This window comes from Ostrinia nubilalis, chromosome 16 (assembly GCF_963855985.1).
Source record: "Ostrinia nubilalis chromosome 16, ilOstNubi1.1, whole genome shotgun sequence".
NCBI lineage: Eukaryota > Metazoa > Arthropoda > Insecta > Lepidoptera > Crambidae > Ostrinia > Ostrinia nubilalis.
This window is the reverse complement of record NC_087103.1, coordinates 2,823,325-2,842,325: the sequence shown is the minus strand read 5'-3', so window position 1 is coordinate 2,842,325 and position 19,001 is coordinate 2,823,325. Positions and strand designations below refer to the sequence as shown.

Genomic DNA, 19,001 nt, shown 5'->3' with positions numbered 1-19,001 from the left:
CGGAGTTAGGATAAATCGGCGACTTACCCGGCGTTAAAGCCACATTTGCAGCTGGAAGGTTTGCGATTTCTTTTGTGTAATCGTCGATTTCAGCACTGGCTGTTTTTAGAAGCTGTGGGTCTAGACAAAGTGCAAATTATAATCGCAAACCAGTCGATAAGTGGTCGAAAAGCCCCTTTTTTGTATGGAGTTTTGACGGATTCGATTTTCGATTCGATCAAAAAGTGCGTTTTGTCTAGGGGGGCTGTTTCAATTTTGGTTTTCAACCTTTTTTTTTCTTCTCTATGCCTTGCGGAGCGTAGACAGTGTAGAATTTTTTAATTTCAACCTTTTTGACGAAATTTTTCATGTAGTTAATTTTTTTATTTACGTTTACCTACGAGGACCTAGTTTGGTAGGATTTGCAAAAAATGAAAGAGAAAATTGATTTTTATCTGGTAACTTATTTCAGGAGTCACCACGTTACTTATTTATCAAATATTTGTTACAAGTCCTACTATTATTTTGCTTTGATAACGTGACAAAATTTTTATTAGAGACCATTATTTCCATGTCATCTGCGCTGGACCACAATCTCAAGAAGAAAGTTGGCAATGACTGGACGAAAAAGGCGGGAAACCGTGCTTTGTGGTTCTTTTTACTCCCACGCTAATAATGATATTTCCAATATTCATCTAAAATTTCATGAAGTCGGAACTATCGGTTCCGGACAAACTTTTAAATGAACATGAATCCAAATTGCATCTCCCTTTGGTTTCTGTCATTAACTAAATAGGTTGGAAGGTCCTCAACGGCATTTGGCTGGATGCCCACAAACATGGAGGGCGCTACCGTGCCAAAGATTTTCTTAATTGTCGACTCTGACCTCTCTTTCACTACTATGAGTAAAAGCGAAAAGTAAAATCGACTCTGTGGGAATTCTTTGGCGGAGTAGAGCCTATAGTCGACAAAACTTTCTGTGGTCACGTAATATTGTGGACAGTAGAAGCCATTCGACTGGTTGTACAAGCGCTTGAATAGCGTAATAACTGACATAACTGTGATTACATGCGTAGGAGTGGTAGGAGCTACTATTACTTATTCTGTGATAGGAGTAGGGAGTATTGATAAAGGCTACATCTTTGATAGTGTCGCATATTGTAATAGACCATGTCGTAAAACAGGCCTTAGTACTGCCAAATAATAAGAATAGTAGAGGATGTCCACTGGCTACCTAGTGGTCCAATCCACGGTGGCCAAGGACTTAGAGCGTGCCCAAACAAATATTTTAACAACCCAGGCACAGGACAGACTGTCCTGAAGTGTCCTGGCGCATCAGAACAAGGAGAGCCGATACTAAATAAATATGAAAAAGAAGAGAAGAAGATACTTTGATAGTATTGGTTGGTTACAAAAAGGCCATTAATAAAATGTATGGGCCGTATTACATTACAAAACTCTAAACTTGATTCAGTCTCAGTCTAAGATTATATCCTGAAATTGGTCTAGAAAGTCTAGATATTAACATTCAGCCTCTAGAATTTTTTAGCTACTTAGGTATAAAGGTAAACACAATGTGTTAATCGTTGCGCTATAAAATATCTACCTTTTAGTATGTAAACCATGAGTATGCAAGATAAATAAGAGAGCTCGATCGGAAACAGCTTAATGGACACCTCGATGGACCGGCGCGTTTGAACGTCACTGAAAAAGAGAAACACACAGCTACATAATATGAACGGTTTTCCAACGATTCTTCATAGAACCATCCTCGATAAATTGTCTTTCAGTTCAAATAATAAGGCAGAGAAAAATAAGAATTTCAGGTTATTTTATTCTTCTTTTTAAAAGTCAAAAAGTCAAAGTCAAAATTTCTTTATTTGTTTGGACTAATAAATAGTTCTTACAAATCGTCATTTTGCTCTTAAGGAGCCTCTACATGTCTCATAATCTTTTTACCCTACCAGCGCTTCGAGACCAACATTTGGCAAGTGCTGAGAAGAAGCGCCGCAACAAACTCAGTCACCACTGTCTGCCGGTTAATATAAATAAATAGAAATAGTAGTAGTAGGTACATTCGATTCAGGAGCAGTTCACTGAATTTACCATGCATTCTTGTATGGTGTATCTTATAAGAATGGGTATACAAGATTGCGTGGTATATTAAACAAGGTAGTGACGTGCTAATATCTAGACTTACATATTAAGATACTAGTAGAAATGACTCGCATACATAAATTTGAATAACTTGGATTGACCAGTCCCCGAAAGCAGCGCCTGTTCACAGGCATGACGAGTGAACCAGCCATCGCTTCACTCGACCATATTAGAGGGAATGTAACGACCCGCCTCACTACGCCACCACCCCAGAGACATTTTAGTGAGAATGACAATTCCAAGTTATCTCTTTAAAAAAAAAAACTAATAATAAAGCTAAGTAACAGTCCAGATTGAGAAGCATGACACTATAACATTTGAGAAATTATTATGAGTTTATACATTACTTTTCATTTTAATTCTTTTTAGTGCGAGCATAACGCACCTTTAGCTTATGACCATGCAAAAAACGGGATGTCTCTGTGGGAAGAGCCCTTACATTACATGTAGATTGTAGGTATTACATTACACACACTTACATTACAGTATAAGTAGCCCGCAGAATTGCTAAAATCAAGTGGCAGTGGGCGGGGCACATAGCTAGAGATGATGACCGTTGGGGCAGAAAAGTTCTCGAGTGGCGACCACGGGCCGGTAGACGTAGCGTGGCCTACTAGGTGGACCGACGATCTGGTCAATGTCGCGGGTAGAGCCTAGAAGCGGGCAGTGCAGGACCGGTCGTTATGGAAATCCTTGGGGGAGGCCTTCGTCCAGCAGTGGACATCATTTGCCTGAAACGAAAGATAAGCAGTCTAAGTTAAAATGTAGACCCGTATCGTGCGTCTTCCTTACCAAAATAAGCGGGACGTTTCCGCCTAATGCGTTTTTCAGCGTCATTCATTTGGACTGTTGCTCATCACTCATCTTTTATTACCACACTCAATCAAATTACAATTAATTATTATTTACGTGTCCCGTTTGTGTCGGTAATCAATCAGTATCAATCTTATCATTATTCATATTTTACGATAATTAGGTTAATATGATCCAATTCAGGAAATGTGTCCTCTTTTTCGTATCGTGCTATTTTACCTTATTTTTTTCCGTACTGTTAGGTTAGTATTTGAACTACATTTTTTGATGTATTTTTTGTCGTAACATGTTTATATTTCTGGCCACTGCGATACAAGCATATTAATCGATACTCCATACAAGAACGTGGAAAACCCTAAGCGTGTTTTGTTTTAAATATCAATAAAACATTCTCGCTGATGTCTCCGAATATTTTATAATAAAGTACCTACCCAAAAACATTTCGTGGCTCGTCATTAGGATATTAGGAAAGTCGACTGAATATTGCTGGAGGAATTTTTTATTTCTACGTTGATAGTACTTTGATTTCGTCCGTAAAATGTTACGACGAAGATTTTCTTGACGAAGTATCAAGAATTCTTTTCGATCTATAAACGTATTTCGTTAAGAAAGTGTAAAACGAGAAATGAAAAGCGGTTAGTAACTGACTAACCGCTTTTCATTTCTCGTAGAAATCATGTGAATTCTTTAGAATGTTTATGAAATAAGTAAGAACTATTTTTAATAAGGTTTCATGGTATTTTTAATTGAACATGAAACCTTATTAAAAATAGTTTTTGAACGTGCATGAGTAATTGAACGTGCATGAACATGCACGTGCTACATGCACGTGCATGTTCAATTTTAAATGTGAAATGTTGTATGTTTGTTACTCTTTCACACAAAAACTACAGAACGGATTTTGATGAAACTTTAAAGTAGTTTCTAAATTCTATATAACTCAAAGGTGACTTACTGACGGACATAGTGATCTATCAACATCAACGCACAGCCCACCAAACCACTGGACGGATCGGGCTGAAAGGCATGCAGGTAGATGTTATGACGTAGGCATCCGCTAAGAAAGAATTTTACGAAACTTCACCCCTTAGGGGGTAAAACGGGATCCACGCGTACGAAGTCGCGGGCGGCCGCTAGTTATTTATACATCAGAGCACATATTAATAGGTTTGGTTATTGTATAATGGTGGTGATGGTGGTGCTTAGGACCGTGGTGCGTGTGGTTCTATTCCTGGACCAAAGGAGCACTCAGGCGTTATTCTCATATTCAAATAACTAGCGTAAGAAGATATGGTTTTCAGCATTCCTCAAAAATCTTTTGTCTCTTTGCATTCCGTATATGAAACCCTGCATTCAGGGTTGTCGAGTTTCAAAATATTACATCGGTCATTCTCACGATTAGGCGTTCTCAGCCTAATTACCGTATCATTTTTTAAATTTGGCTTAATGGACTTAAACGCATTTAAATATAAAAAACCTGAAAAATACGAATTTAACAATCATAAAGGCGTCAAATTATTCAAAGTGGTTTTCGCGTAAATGAGACTCAAAAATTTTATGATCACGGTAATTAGATAAGGCTAATACTTTATCTAACGGTAATTAGAAAGTTATGTAAAATAACAAAAAAGCAATATCTTGTATTGATAAATTGTACACAAGTAGTCATAAAAACATTGTAGGTACTCTTATTAACCCTTTGTAAAAAGAAAAACACTAATTTTATTATGTATTGAATCAAGATATTTTCAGTATACTGCAAGAATCGAGGCTATAACAGGAATACTTAGTTTCAGCAAGATGGGGCTACGTATCACACTTCAAATGAGAGCATTTAGCTGAATCAGAATCTGAATCATCATTTATTTGCTTTACATGTGGTACAAACGATGGATACAGATAATGGATCAGGTCTCACTTTGTCTTTTCGGACATGCATATAATATTAATTATTTATATTTGTGGTTTTTTTACCTCTTTTTAATCTATCGTCGATCAGCTATCAGCCATTATCAGATTGGATTTATTTATTTATTCATTTATTTTTATTGGGCTCTCAACATGAGATTACTACAGTTTTAAATACAATAAAATTAAATTAAGCCAAACGTCTCTATTGGATTGAATTGGTAATAATGACAGTTACGTCTCTGCACATCCCATGATGTGTCACCTCGATTCTTTTACAATAAGTTTTTAGATTGATTCTATTCGCTTTCTCCTGAGCCTGAATGTAGAGTTCTCAGAAATTTAGAAGGGTTGCAGCAAGCAGATTTCATGACGCTGAAGTCTTTGTTTGTAAGCTTTACAAGACTTTTCTACAACCTCTTTGATGTTTGGTATCTCCAGGTATTCATGCACTTCAGTGGACTTTGTAAACCAAGGTGCACAGTTCAAGATTTTTAATACTTTATTTTGAAAACGTTGAAGTGTTTCTATATTTGAGAGGCTGGGTAATGCCATAATTATGTTTACATGGGTCTTAGGATGCATTTGTAAATCAGCAGTTCTCCAGGCTTCTTCTGCCCAGTGTCCATTGCATATCACGAAGTTTTTTTTATGCACAACAAGGCAGGTATTTGACCACAATCGCACCTGGTGTTAAGTGGGATGCAGTCTAGGATGGCACATAGTGCTTATGCACTCTCGCCTTGAAAAGGCCCGTTGTCTGTTCATTTGTTCCTTTTTGTTCTTAATGTGTTCACGCCAGGTTGAGTGTTACTGTTGGACGATCTCTTCTTCTCAGGGCGAAGGTAATATCGATAGATTTTAATAGTATAATATTAATTAATTATGTATCATGCAAATATCAATGTTATTAATAGTAAAAATAAATAGCTGGTACGAGACATTTAAAAAAAAACTTCACGCAAGGCCATCAGTAAGCCCTGATTTTACTCCAGCAAACTTCTTATTGTGGGGTTACCTTAAGAGTTGAGTATACTCTATAATCCAACAACCATGCAGCAACTGAAGCTGAACATTCGTTATAAAATCGAATCTATTTAGAGGTAACTCTAACAAAAGCTTTTCAAAATTTTGATGTCAGATTGGAAAAAAAGTCCGTAAAGATATTATGCGAAAGCCTAGGTATTTTTTCATCATACGTATTCAATCGTGAGTGCAATTTATAGGTAATAATTTCATACAATGGTGATTATAAATATATGGTAATTAGTCCATGGAAATTATAAAACGATAGTTTTTCTTCAAAATTTCCAAAACCTACAGGGTATGCAAATACTGTCTTACTACAATGTACGGAGGCCAAAGTTCTATTTCTATTTAAATTAACAACGTGGATTTACCTTTATAAATCTAATTTAAAACTAAGGACATGGTAATTAGGAAAATTGAAAACCAAAGATACGGTAATTATACACTTACGTTAATTCATCGACGGTACGCCAACGCAATAGACATTCACTTGCTAATAGGTCAAGGCACTAACTAAGGGCTAGCGCTGCGCGCGGTGATGATGTCTCAAATACTATTATTTAGGCTAGTATGACCACAAACAGAAAACGTAACGGTAATTAGGACTTTAGCTCGGACAAGAAGTTTTTTAATTATAACTATTTGCAGAATGGTTCTATTGAATAGATATTTTGCTATGCGTAAGACAATCTTTTATACTTTTTAAAATGTTGAATGGAGTAACTCAAATCTAGACGACATAAAAATTACAGCCAACTTTTAACATTAAGTCGGTGTGCGGACGCGTCACGGTAATTAGAGAACAGAGGTTCATGAAATAAATTTAGCCACTTATACTTAAAATAGAGGCCTATGTTTTAATGCACAACTGGATAAGGTTGTTAAGTAACACATAAAAATACTTGCATGTCTCTAATTTGTCATTTTTAAGGATTTAACAGCCCGGACACGTAAAAACTAGCTAATTTGAGAATGGCCGACATGATCATAATTACATACTATTTTTTACATTTCGTTTTTGAAAGATGATAAAAAATTCTAAAACTATTTTATATTTAATAGACACGCTAACAATTATTAAACCAAGGTACAATTAAAAATCTACAATTTATGGTTTGAAACTTCCGTACTTTGGTCAAAGTACCTACCTACTAGATAGTGGTGTACAAAGCGTCAAAGCAAGTATTCGATATTATTAAATTAATTGTATTACCATTATCACAATTTCAGCCACAGGACGTCTACTGCTGAACATAGGCCTCTCCCAATGATTTGCAGCCTTCATCCTGCGCCTTCCTGCTACCTTTGTGAGGTCGCCTGTCCACCTTTTGACGTCCACCCAAGTCCTGCGCTGCGCTTGCCGGTACGTGACCTCCAATAATAGTATTATTATGCCCGGTTTCACCATCAACCCCTAATTTTTAAGAGACCCCTATGAAAACAAAATTCCTTTTATTTGTTACCATAGCGGTCACTTAAAAATTAGGGATTGATGGTGAAAACGGGCGTTAGACAATTAAAGTAAAGATAATAATTGTTACTCTACTATTGTAGAGGCTCTACTATTAGTGTCAACCATAGAGATGTAGAGAGATGCCAACTAATGCGCTGATTTCGAAACTCAGCGTCGCATTAGAAATTGACACACACAAAGTAATCAAAATATGTTCTCATAATCCACTGCGGTATGCTCATAATAACGTTCGAATAATCTTTAGTTAGTACCTACGTAGTCGCAAGCAATGTAAACTGTTTACATTATGACGTCTGCAGCATTGTGTTCTGTTTTTGGGCATATTGCTGCGACACCGGCCCCGCCCCCTTGTCACATCTCCCTTTAGTTACTGTGATCTGAGGTGTCAACCCTATGTTCTGCAATAAAGGTGCAGCGTAACTGATAGTGGGCGACGTTCCTACTCCGCTGACATTATGGCGGGTAGTTCAATATTTCGGTTGCCTGGGATGCCTTTATTGCGTTTAAAGCATAGCGAAGCCAGAATTGCTCGGAAATTACTTTTGGAACAGGGTTTCATTATACCAATGAAAGAATAAGATAGGTAGGTAAGTAGTTGATCGTCTCTTTTTATTAGCACCGACTGAATCAGAAAGATCAGTAAATAGTTAAATCTGCAGTTGAGTTATGACTGAGACTATTTCTTACATACAGCACTTATAAACCCTATAACTTGAATATACTTATGCCCGTTTTCACCTTCAATCCCAAATCTTTAATTAAACTGACCACATGGTAACACATAACAGGAATTTTGTTTTCATAGGGGTCACTTAAAATTACGGACTGGTGGTGAAAAAGGGCATCAGTCTCTTAGACTAGGTAACCAAGGATACCTACCTACATAATGAGTTAGCGTTAGTCTTGCCATTTTTCTATTAACTACGAGTATTTTTCGTTTGCGTTTCTTCATCCCATTTAAATAATTCCATTTGTAAAAACAGTCAATAAAGTATTCCGTTTTGTGTCACCACAGTTCCGAATGTGTACGCGGCGCTGCGGTCTTTGTATTAGATTATTCTGCGCTATCGTACCGTTGGAGGAAAATGTACGAATGTGCCTACATTTTAGCGACCGGTAAAAAAGCTGGTATTGACCACTAGTATATCGGACGTAAAAACCCCGGGTCTAAAGCATAAAGTCCACCGTCGACAATAAACGGAAAACAGGAAGTATCTCCGAGACTCACTGTTTTTTGAAAAATAAATGAAAGTTAGTCAGCAATAACGATTAGGCATTTAATTTTATCGTTTATAACTTCGCAATTAAAACTTCCTGGCAATTAAGCGACGATTTATCAAAAAGTTTTTAAAACTCAGTTCATTTCCCATGACACCACTTTACAAGATGGACGTCAAAAAAACTAAAGAGACACACCCTCAGTGGTACTACTTGAAGATAATATGCAAGCTCATTTACTACGTGGGCATTGGCGACTGCTGGTACGAAGAAACCAAAAGAAGTCGTACTCACAAGGTTCTGTACGCGATTTGGGCTGTACTTATCAACGGGTACATAATATTAGAGACCTGCAACGAAGTGCTGGCCAACTTCAGAACAGATCTGACTATCAAGGAAAAGAACGACTTGATGCAGTTCACTTTTGCGCACCCTTTGCTCAGCGCCAAATACATTTGCTTGATACTCCAGAGAAAAAGAGTGAGGGTTCTTTTCAAAAGAATGGTCGGTGAAGAATGGTTGTATGTCTGCCTGGATATAGAAAAGAAATCAGTGAAGAAAGCCATGCTTTACTCACTGACTTTGGCAGCCGTGACTTACACTACGTTGTTCTTCACTGCGTTAGACGCTTTGAGGGGTACTATTAGAGAAGGTATTTATTTGACTACCTCAGATGTTTTTTTCATGTCATGAGATTATTCGTATGTTTAACATGCTGTGGTGACATGCGTTGTTAAAGAAAAGGTAATAATTTTGATACTCTTTTTTTTTTGCTTTTCAGGGATCCCATTCCGCACAGAAGTCCATCTTTTTCCGAGTCCATCGTATTCTGGAATCTTCTTTGGGTTTCTATACGTCTTAAAAGAATGTCACTGGTGGGTCATAGTCACCAATATGATCTTGGTGGATGGGCTCTCTATTTTCTCCCTTGTCTACCTCGGGTCAAAATGTGAACTTGTGTGCAAGTATTTTGATAGCTTGAGAGAAAAAACTATTAAGAACTCTAAAAGTATGAGTAAGGAAACCTTGGGCCAGGAGTTTGAAAAAGACTTCATTAATGGGATAAAGCTGCATGAAGATACACTATGGTAAAACTAACTTATTTTTCTGAATTATTGGATATAGTTTTTGCTGAATGCTTTATTGTGCCATCATACTACGGCGATAATGTGACGCAGATGTGTTTTGTGACGCTTTTCCAGAATCTTCTAAAATTCTCCATACCTACGGACCTCTCAAATGCACTATGATGCAGAGTGCTGATGTACTATGCTGAAAAGTAACTTATGATGCTTGCTTATGACTTTCGCATTTTTTCTTGATTACTTATCTCGTGTTCACTACTCGGATGTAATGTTAATCATGTAAACATTGTTATAGGTGTGCCCGAAACGTCCAATATTCTTTAGGAAACATTTACGGAGCGGCAGTTGTTGAAACAACATCACTTCTCGTGTTCTGTCTCGTCAAATTAGTTGTAAGTGTGAACATTATTTAAATATATAATAATAAACTAAGTTTTCCATTGTTTATTGGGTGAAAATAAGGAATTCGTTTAAGGTGCTACCTACAATGTTAGCTTGGTATGCTGTCATCTGTAGGTATTGGATTTATTGTGTAACGTCCGGTTCGGTCGAAACCCGGTCGAAACTTCAGGCAATTAAAAGTAATATTTCATTATTAACTATTTAAATGAATAATTCAATTATGCAACGCGAAAGTTTCAAATTAATTAATTCATACATACTGTTTCTTCTTATTCCTCAACCATTTTAAAACGTATTCTTTTATTGATACAGAGTGCAGAAAGGAACTTGACGTTTCTGATCGCGAACTTAACGTACATTTTCTGCGTGTTGATGGTCAATGGGGCTTATATGATGGTTGCAGGGGACATCACATATGAAGTAGGTGTAAACTGAGTATTCGTTGTCGCTATCACACTAATAATAAAAAGGCGAAAGTTTGTGAGTGTTTATATTTGTTACTTCTTCACGTTTAAACGGCTGGAGCAATTTTAACAAAATTTGGTAAGGAGTTAACTGACACCCTGGATTAACACATTGGCTACGTTTTATCGCGGGATACAGCTAGTTTCTGATAATATTATAGGAATATCTTATTTGAAAGAAATGAGAGACATCAGTTTGCATATTAAATCCTCCAAGAATTCTACAATGGTTTTGACAATCTTCTTCTTTTTCTTTATTCAGATTTCCAAACTGCCAATGTCAATGTTTTATTGCGGTTGGGAGCTGGTCCCCTGGAGACCTGGGTTGCGTTCCCTGATCGTAGTGGCTCTCCAATGCAGCCAGAAACCTATCTACATGACTGCTTTTGGCGTCATCACGTTGTCTTATAGCAACTTTATTTCGGTGAGATTTTACTCGTAGTAAAGCATCTTAGGATGTACTTTTTTAGGGTTCCGTAGTCCTGACAAGAAACCCTTATAGTTTCGATATGTCTGTCTGTCTGTCCGAGGTTTTGCTTGGAAACTGTTGGAATGGTCTGTCTGTCTGTCCGTCTGTATGTTCCTTATAGAAACAAAAACTACTCGACGGATTTTAAAGAAATTTGGTACAATTATTCTTCACACTCCTGGGCAACTTATAGGATACTTAGGAATTCCCACGGAAACGGGAATTAGCGGGAAAATTCTTTTGTATGAAAAATCTAAACCGCTTAAGTTAGACGTTTGAAATTTGGCATGCAGTTATCTTAGTAAACTTAAAGTTTAGTTACAAGAGGATATTGCAAAATTCCCACGGGAACGGGAGTTACCGGGAAAATCCTATTGTATGAAAAAATCTAAACCGCTTAAGTTAGACGCTTGAAATTTGGCATGCAGGTATCTTAGTAAACTTAAAGCTTATTTCATGGATATGCATGGTATTTCCTAGCTGTGTAATTTCATAATGTAAGTAAATTATTGTAAATGGAGAGCGGGGTTTTCTAACACAAGTATCTACTTATACTTAAAAGAAAACCCCAATCGAAACCCTGTTTTTTCAAACCTGATTCTGAATAAACAATTTTGTATTTGTATTTGTATTTGTATTTAAAGCTTAGTTACAACAGGATATTGCAAAATTCCCACGGGAACGGGAGTTAGCGAGAAAAAACATTTGTATGAAAAAATCTAAACCGCGTGATAGATGAAGGGGGTAAAACGGGATCCACGCGTACGAAGTCGCGGGCGGCCGCTAGTGTATTATAAAATTTCATACCTGATAAAAAATCATTAGAAGGAAATATGAAAAGTGACTATAGATAAAGTAGTTGTTTGCTTTTGAAATATATTGTGGTAACGAATGACAACTACGGTACCTCTAGTAGGAAAAACTTTCGAGTTCGTTTCGTTGCGTATTCAAAGTGTCATCGAAAAATTTTGTATGAAAAATTAAACAGCGCCCCCTAGGGCGGCTATAATATAGGGGGCGCTGTTTAATTTTTCATACAAAATTTTTCGATGACACTGAATACGCAACGAAACGAACTCGAAAGTTTTTCCTACTAGAGGTACGGAACCCTACATTGCGCGTGACACGACACGCACTTGGCCGGTTTTTTTTGTCATATTTGCTTTGGATCAGACTGGTTCCATCAATGAATATACATATATTAGCCATATACATACATGTCATCCGTTAGATGTTCTTATCACCATCATCATCATTAATCAGACTTAAGCCTGCGTCAAACTCAAGGACCGCCACAATGTAACAATGCCCGCTTTTTTCATTCAGCTACCCTGAGGTGCATTTTACTTTAGATTTTTTACTATTTTCAATTAAAGACTATAGGTCAAGCGCTTACTCAATCAGTGCCTGAGGAATAGGAGCGGCGCAGGAGGGGTGATATTGACATAAACTCATAAAACTCATATTTTAGCAAATAGGCTTTTAAAAAGCACTTTTACACGTCCCAATATTAAAACCCTACCGCTGCTTCCGGACAATAAATGGACCAGTGCTGAGAAGAAGCAGCGCAAGAAACTCAGTCACTATTGTCAGCCTCCTTTTCAAGGGTTTACAGTCTTTAAATTATACAAATTATAGTCATATGTATTGATGCGAGCTAGGTAGTTAAGCATTCCAAACATTTATGACGTGAGAGGGCAAACTAAGATAAGGTCTCACTTACGTTTGACCGCCACAAAACCAACCTCACGGGCCGCGACCATTACCTCAGGCATTAGGCCCGGTTTTTTTAATCGTAGTTAAAATAACCAATAGTCAAATTTGACAGATGTCAAATGACAAGTAAGAATGTTTTTAGAACAATGGTTAGCTTGATTTTTGGTACATTTTTTAACTAATTGTTTACATTTAGTTAATATTTAACAGTTAGTAGCAAAATTTAACAATTAGTTATTTTAACTACGATTAAGGCCCGGTTTTTTGATTCGTGGTTAAAATAACCAATGGTCAAATTTGACAGATGTCAAATGACAAGTGGTTAAATTTCAGAAAAAAATGTTTTTCGAACAATGGTTAGCTCGACTTTTAGTACATTTTTAAACTATTTGTTTACATTTTGTTAATATTTAACCATTAGTAGCAAAATTTAACAATTAGTTATTTTAACTAAGAATCAAAAAACTGGGCCTTAAAGTACCGGCCCCTGAGTTAAGCGCCAGAACTATCTATAGTAAGTTTTATTTCAAGAAATATTTTTCTTTCCACAGGTTATACGTGCTGCTTATTCGTTCTTTGCCGTGTTCCGGTAATCTGGAAGAGATTTCGCTTGGAATAGGACCGCCCAATTTGTCGATGTGCCGTTTACTTTTATTTGTAGTACTCAATTGTTATTTTGGTATGCTTTGCAATAAAGAGAGTGCGTAGTATTCATCTAATTTATAATATCTATCCAGATTGCATCCATGTAACTAAGAATAATGCGTGACACACAAAGTAGTCAATAAGATCGCAAATACGTCGGAATAAGGGTGCGTTATTAACTTTTTGGTCACTTTGGGTGATCATCATCAACAGCCCTTTATAGTCCACTGCTGAACTATGAGCCTCCTCCACTATAGTGTAGGGTTTGCCACAATCCCCACGCTTGGCAGGCGGGTTGGAGATCGCAGTTAAAAAGATTGATGTTTGTCAGAGAGCGCTGCTGCCCGTTCTCTGTCTGATGTGTAGGCCCTATAGTCCGATTTTTAATTCGACGGAATTCTGACAGCTGTCATTTTTTGACAATTCAGATGTAATAAGCCTTTTTTGCTTTGAATTATTAATAAATAATATGAAATGAAATTTCATCAACTACAACTTACAAGAATGAACTATTGTTTGTTTCGTGAATTCAATGTAGGTACATTAAATTGTTATGTACATTTTAGAGATTAAATAGAAAAAAACGTTTTTTAACGCAGTAAAACAACATATTAACATAAACGAAAATATGTATTGATCATCAATCATCATTATCGTCATCATAATCAACTTGGATTATAAAATTGGCATCTTGTTAATTTTTTTTTTTTTTTTTTAAAAAGATTATTAGCAATTTGTATTGCCCAAATTACTAATAGTCCCATTAGCCCCTCGTGTTAAGCTAAATAAGCTTGTGTTACGAGTGGGCTCACCACAATAGTTGAGCGGCGGTGGGATTCGAACCCGCGTTCCTCGTATCTCGAGTCGGCCACTCCGACCCCTTCACCGTTCGGCTATCGTGGCTTTGATTATTTTATGATGCTAAAATTTTATTAACAAAAGGATTTTCATAAAAAAGGTTTGTAACCCATGGATTATTGGCCAGGGAGTCCAGTAATAGAAAATTAATTTCCCAATTTTTTTTGTAACTTCTAAAATATGATAATAAAAATTCAAATAACCATTTTGAAATGATCAGTACATTTTTAAGCCTTAGTTTTTTAAATGAAACCTTAAATTCAAGAGAGGTTTATTTTTTAATTTGTGAAAATGCTTTCCATCCTTAGTGGGAATGTTTCAATGTTGGAAACACTTCTGAAATGTCAAAATTCCGTCGAATTAAAAATCAGAGTTTAAGTCGCCTCTTACGACACCTGCGGGAAGAGTTACAAATTTATTCTACTCTGCCGTCACTACACGGCACGGGTGGTCACTTTGGGTATCGGATACTATTTGCCCCTGACTACGTTAAAATGCAACAGTGTCACGTGGGTTGAACACTTGTGTAAGGTGACGCCATCATCAATTCACGACTCACACAAAATCACATTTTCCCATACGCCCGTATACACAAGCGATGATTGCTTAAGTGAAGCAGTAAATTGAACGCACAGCGTTGAATAGAGCTCTGTGATTGGTTCGTGTGTCACCCAGTGCGTCCACGCGGACTGTAAGACCTCATAGTAATGTGTAATACGGGCGTTAGGCCCAGAACACACGGTAAAACGCAATTGCAACGAAACTGTAACTTCTAGTTACTTTTGAGTTGTATTTAAGTTTCTGCCATAGATTCCGTTGAGACCATATACCATATACATGATGCGACCAGTTTGACCAGTTTCGTTGCAGTTGCGTTTCACCGTGTTCTGGGCCTTAGTCTTCCTAGTGCCACACTGACTCTGAAAGTTAGTTTACGACCGGGATCCCGGGATCAGACCCTCTACTTCCGAGGCACGTAACATCTCTGTGCATGTCGCATCACCTTTGTTCGCTCTTGCAACCGTACTGTACTTCCCACTTCCACGAAAGTGCAAATTGAATACAAAATTGTAGTGCCACGCCGAAATTCTTGTATTTCGCGTAAGTGTGGTGCCGCAGGAAAATTATTGGTGCTCCCTTGCGTGGTTCTTTTGAAAATGTGGAGGAAATCTCTATTTTTCATTTACTTTATTGGTGAGATAGGTATTTTGACTCTAGGAAGGACTCTAGTCCTATCACTCGCTAGTGGATACAACAATGCGACAGTGAATAGAATAGAATAGATTCTATTGAACACAGTGAGCACAATTTATAAGCAATAACGACACAACACGAAGAGAAAGAAAATTACTGGGCCACTGCGCCAATAGGCGCCAAATATAGTCGCCATAGATCACAATAACTAAAGGGAAATGTGAAAAGGGGGCGGAGCTAGTGTCGCAACGATATGCCCAAAAACAGAACACTATGGCGTCAACTACTGAGCTCTGAAGCGGTAAGAGAACTATATTTACGTTATATCAGTTGAATTTGAATTTGAATGTAGTAAGATTCTATCACTCTCCATTGGTGCCAACAGTTGCGCACAAAAGCGATGAAAATGAAGAGATTTGCACACTTACCAACTACCTTACCGGAGTTTTCACAAAATAATATTAAACTGTAATGATTTCAGCATTTTTAACACGCTCACTGCGTTATGAGGTCTAAAAAGCCACATGCAGAACTTATCGCAGGTGCGGCAGTCATAATCGCGTTCTCTCACTCTGTGCGGGGGGCGACTATTTTAACATTTCTATGAGTACCTACAACAGAGACAAATATATCAAATTGCTTCTCTTACGAAGCCTAGCATAATGACGTAGACAATATTGTATGAGGTCGATTAGGTCCCATACGCACTGGATAGAAATTAATCACGTTCAGTGCGCCGTGAGGTCTGAACTGCCTCAAAAATTGCAGGCCTCATAACCGCACAGGGTGAGGCGCGGGCGCCGCGCATTTAGAGTAGTGATGTGATAAGTTTCGATACGGACGCACGCTGTTAGCCGGTGACACATTAACACTGACTTTTTAACTAAAAATGGCATTTGTATACACTTAACGCACGTCTTTATTTCAGGTATTCCTAGTGGCAGATAATAATAATAATAAATATTTTTGGACATTTTACACTGCGCTTCTAGTCCCAAACTAAGCAAAGCTTGTACTATGGGTACTAGACAACGGATATAAACATTACTTAAATACTTTTTTTTTTGTAAATACATACATATTATTATACATAGAAAACACCCAGTCCAATACAAACAAATATGTTCATGCACACAAATACTGTGCGGGAATCGAACTCGCAACCTCCGGAATAGTAGTCTGTTTCGAACCACTACACCAAACGGCCGACAATGATGTGCTGAAAATTCACTTAAAAAAGGTGGTCAACGAAAGCGCTAAGGCCGGGTAGCAGAGAAAATGGCGAAAATGAGGTTTTCATTTTTCATTTTTGAGGTACTACACAGTAAAATTAAACTACAAAGATTTTTATTGGGCATAGTTGAGGATATTTTCTAGGGCTATTAACGGATGGAAACACGATTTGATGAAGTTGACTCGATAGAATAAATTCCCAAAGTTACCTCTATTCGTTTTCTATTTATGGTTTTATTTTTAAAATAAGCGATTTGAGATTCTAAATCTTTTACTAAACTAAAGTTCAGAAATAACTTGAGGGCTTTTAACGGATGAAATTTTTATATTGAGTCTTATTTAGTTACTATGTTAAAAAATGTGGAAAAAATCGTCCATGACGGCTTGGACAATCTCAATCAGTCGCGCGGTGGCGCTTACGGAGGACGGACGCGTGTCAGTTTTTTGGCCGTGACAGTTCGCGATTTGTCAATATTTTTGACAATGATGACTTTGATGAGTCACAGTATAATAATATCAGTGTTACTGGAGAAAGCTTAAATTTTTGATAATTAAAAATTATCAATTTTGTCTACCTATTGAAATTTAAATCGTTCGCATCCTTTTAAACGAAGCCTCTACTCATGATACATAGTACATTCCTCAAATATGAGACAAAACCAATGAGTTAAAATTACATTTTAATAGTACCTACATACAATCGTCTTAAACTCTTCAGAAGAGCACACTGACACAAATAAATAATTAAAAATACTGTCTAAGGTCTGTAGCTAAAGGTCTAAGCTGTAAGATAGAAGAATCTTCTAGCCAAAAAGATGGCAGATGCAGCAGATGTCAACGGATTTAAAACTGGAGTTCATATGACTCTTTGTAGACTTGAGTCTGTAGAGCGTCCCTTCCTCCACCATGCGTAAGAATTTTCACAAAAATACTGTCTAAGGTCTGTAGCTAAATGTCTAAGCTGCAAGATAGAAGAATCTTCTAGCCAAAAAATTACAGATGCAGCAGATGTCAAAGGATTTAAAACTGGAGTTCATGTGACTCCTTGTAGACTTGAGTGTCTAGAGCGTCCCTTCCTCCACCATGCGTAAGAATTTTCACAAAAATACTGTCTAAGGTCTGTAGCTAAAGGTCTACGCTGCAAGATGGAAGAATCTTCTAACCAAAAAGATGGGAGATGCAGCAGATGTCAACGGATTTAAAACTGGAGTTCATATGACTCCTTGTAGACTTGAGTCTCTAGAGCGTCCCTTCCTCCACCATGCGTAAGAATGTTTCAAAAATACTGTCTAAGGTCTGTAGCTAAAGGTCTAAGCTGCAAGATAGAAGAATCTTCTAGCCAAAAAGATGGCAGATGCAGCAGATGTCAACGGATTTAAAACTTGGAGTTCATATGACTCCTTCTAGACTTGAGTCTCTAGAGCGTCCCTTCCTCCACCATGCGTAAAAGTTTTCCAAAAATACTGTCTGAGGTCTGTAATAAAAGTCTAAACTGCAAGATAGAAGAATCTTTTAGCCAAAAACATGGCAGATGCAGCATATATCAACGGATTTAAGACTGGACTGGCTCCACCTTGCAATGTCATCCTCTCATTGTTATCTATAATGTAAATTATTTTTAAAATGTATTTAAAAAATAAAATGTTCGTTTTATTATTTCAATAATCTGACCTCTCAACTCAACTACGCTACACAAACACCTTTGTTCGCAACTGTACTGACGAAACCTGGATATTATACCGTTCATTTAAGATGGCAAGCTTTTTGCTGCGGTAATGCACTCCAGGTAACCGTATGTGATGCTTATTGCTCATAGTGATTTTCGATACAGAGCCCCGTACATACGTTATACATAAATAATGGAAAGAAAACACCCAGACCAATACAAACAAATATGTATGCAATTTTAGTATGATATTTTTATTTATTAATAAACAAAATGACTGAACAAAATTGATGCGTGTACCGATTAATGTAATTAACCACATGCAAAGCTTTGTGAATTGCAACAACTATAATTTATTATCCAAGCTCTAAATAATCGCTACTACGAGTAACTGATCATAAAATGTTTTTCCAATCGCTCAAGCTCCCGAGGATCTACCGATAGATCGGGTGACGTAATCTTGAAATTCTTTTAGCCGGCGCGGAACTTCCGGAAGGTCGGGTGACGCCACGCCTCTTTGAACCGTGTTTACTTTGGCAGTTATATTCTATATTTATTCGATTCTAAAATATATTCCCAAAAATGTTGAAAGTTGTTTTAATTTGTATCACTTGGATATGATTTGTATTAGAAAGTGCTGTGAGTGTGACGCTTGAACGGAAGGAAGTCAACCTAACCTAACCAACTGCGT

At 37.2% G+C, this 19,001-nt stretch overlaps 1 protein-coding gene across 1 annotated transcript; it reads left to right on the top strand.

The window, feature by feature from the left end:
• Positions 1-8,746: 8,746 nt before the first annotated feature.
• Positions 8,747-13,307, top strand: LOC135079512 (uncharacterized). The gene is made up of 6 exons (XM_063974168.1): positions 8,747-9,230; positions 9,360-9,666; positions 9,959-10,055; positions 10,378-10,485; positions 10,792-10,953; positions 13,266-13,307. Exons 1-6 carry the CDS (start codon positions 8,747-8,749, stop codon positions 13,305-13,307), a joined length of 1,200 nt encoding a protein of 399 aa, XP_063830238.1.
• The last annotated feature ends 5,694 nt before the right edge of the window (positions 13,308-19,001 follow it).

Coding starts and splice junctions, on each gene's coding strand:
- LOC135079512 (XM_063974168.1), top strand. CDS start 8,747: ATGGACGTCAAAAAAACTAAAGAGACACACCCTCAGTGGTACTACTTG. Junction 10,486..10,791: donor CAGGGGACATCACATATGAA/GTAGGTGTAAAC, acceptor TTCTTTATTCAG/ATTTCCAAACTGCCAATGTC. Junction 10,954..13,265: donor CTTATAGCAACTTTATTTCG/GTGAGATTTTAC, acceptor TTCTTTCCACAG/GTTATACGTGCTGCTTATTC.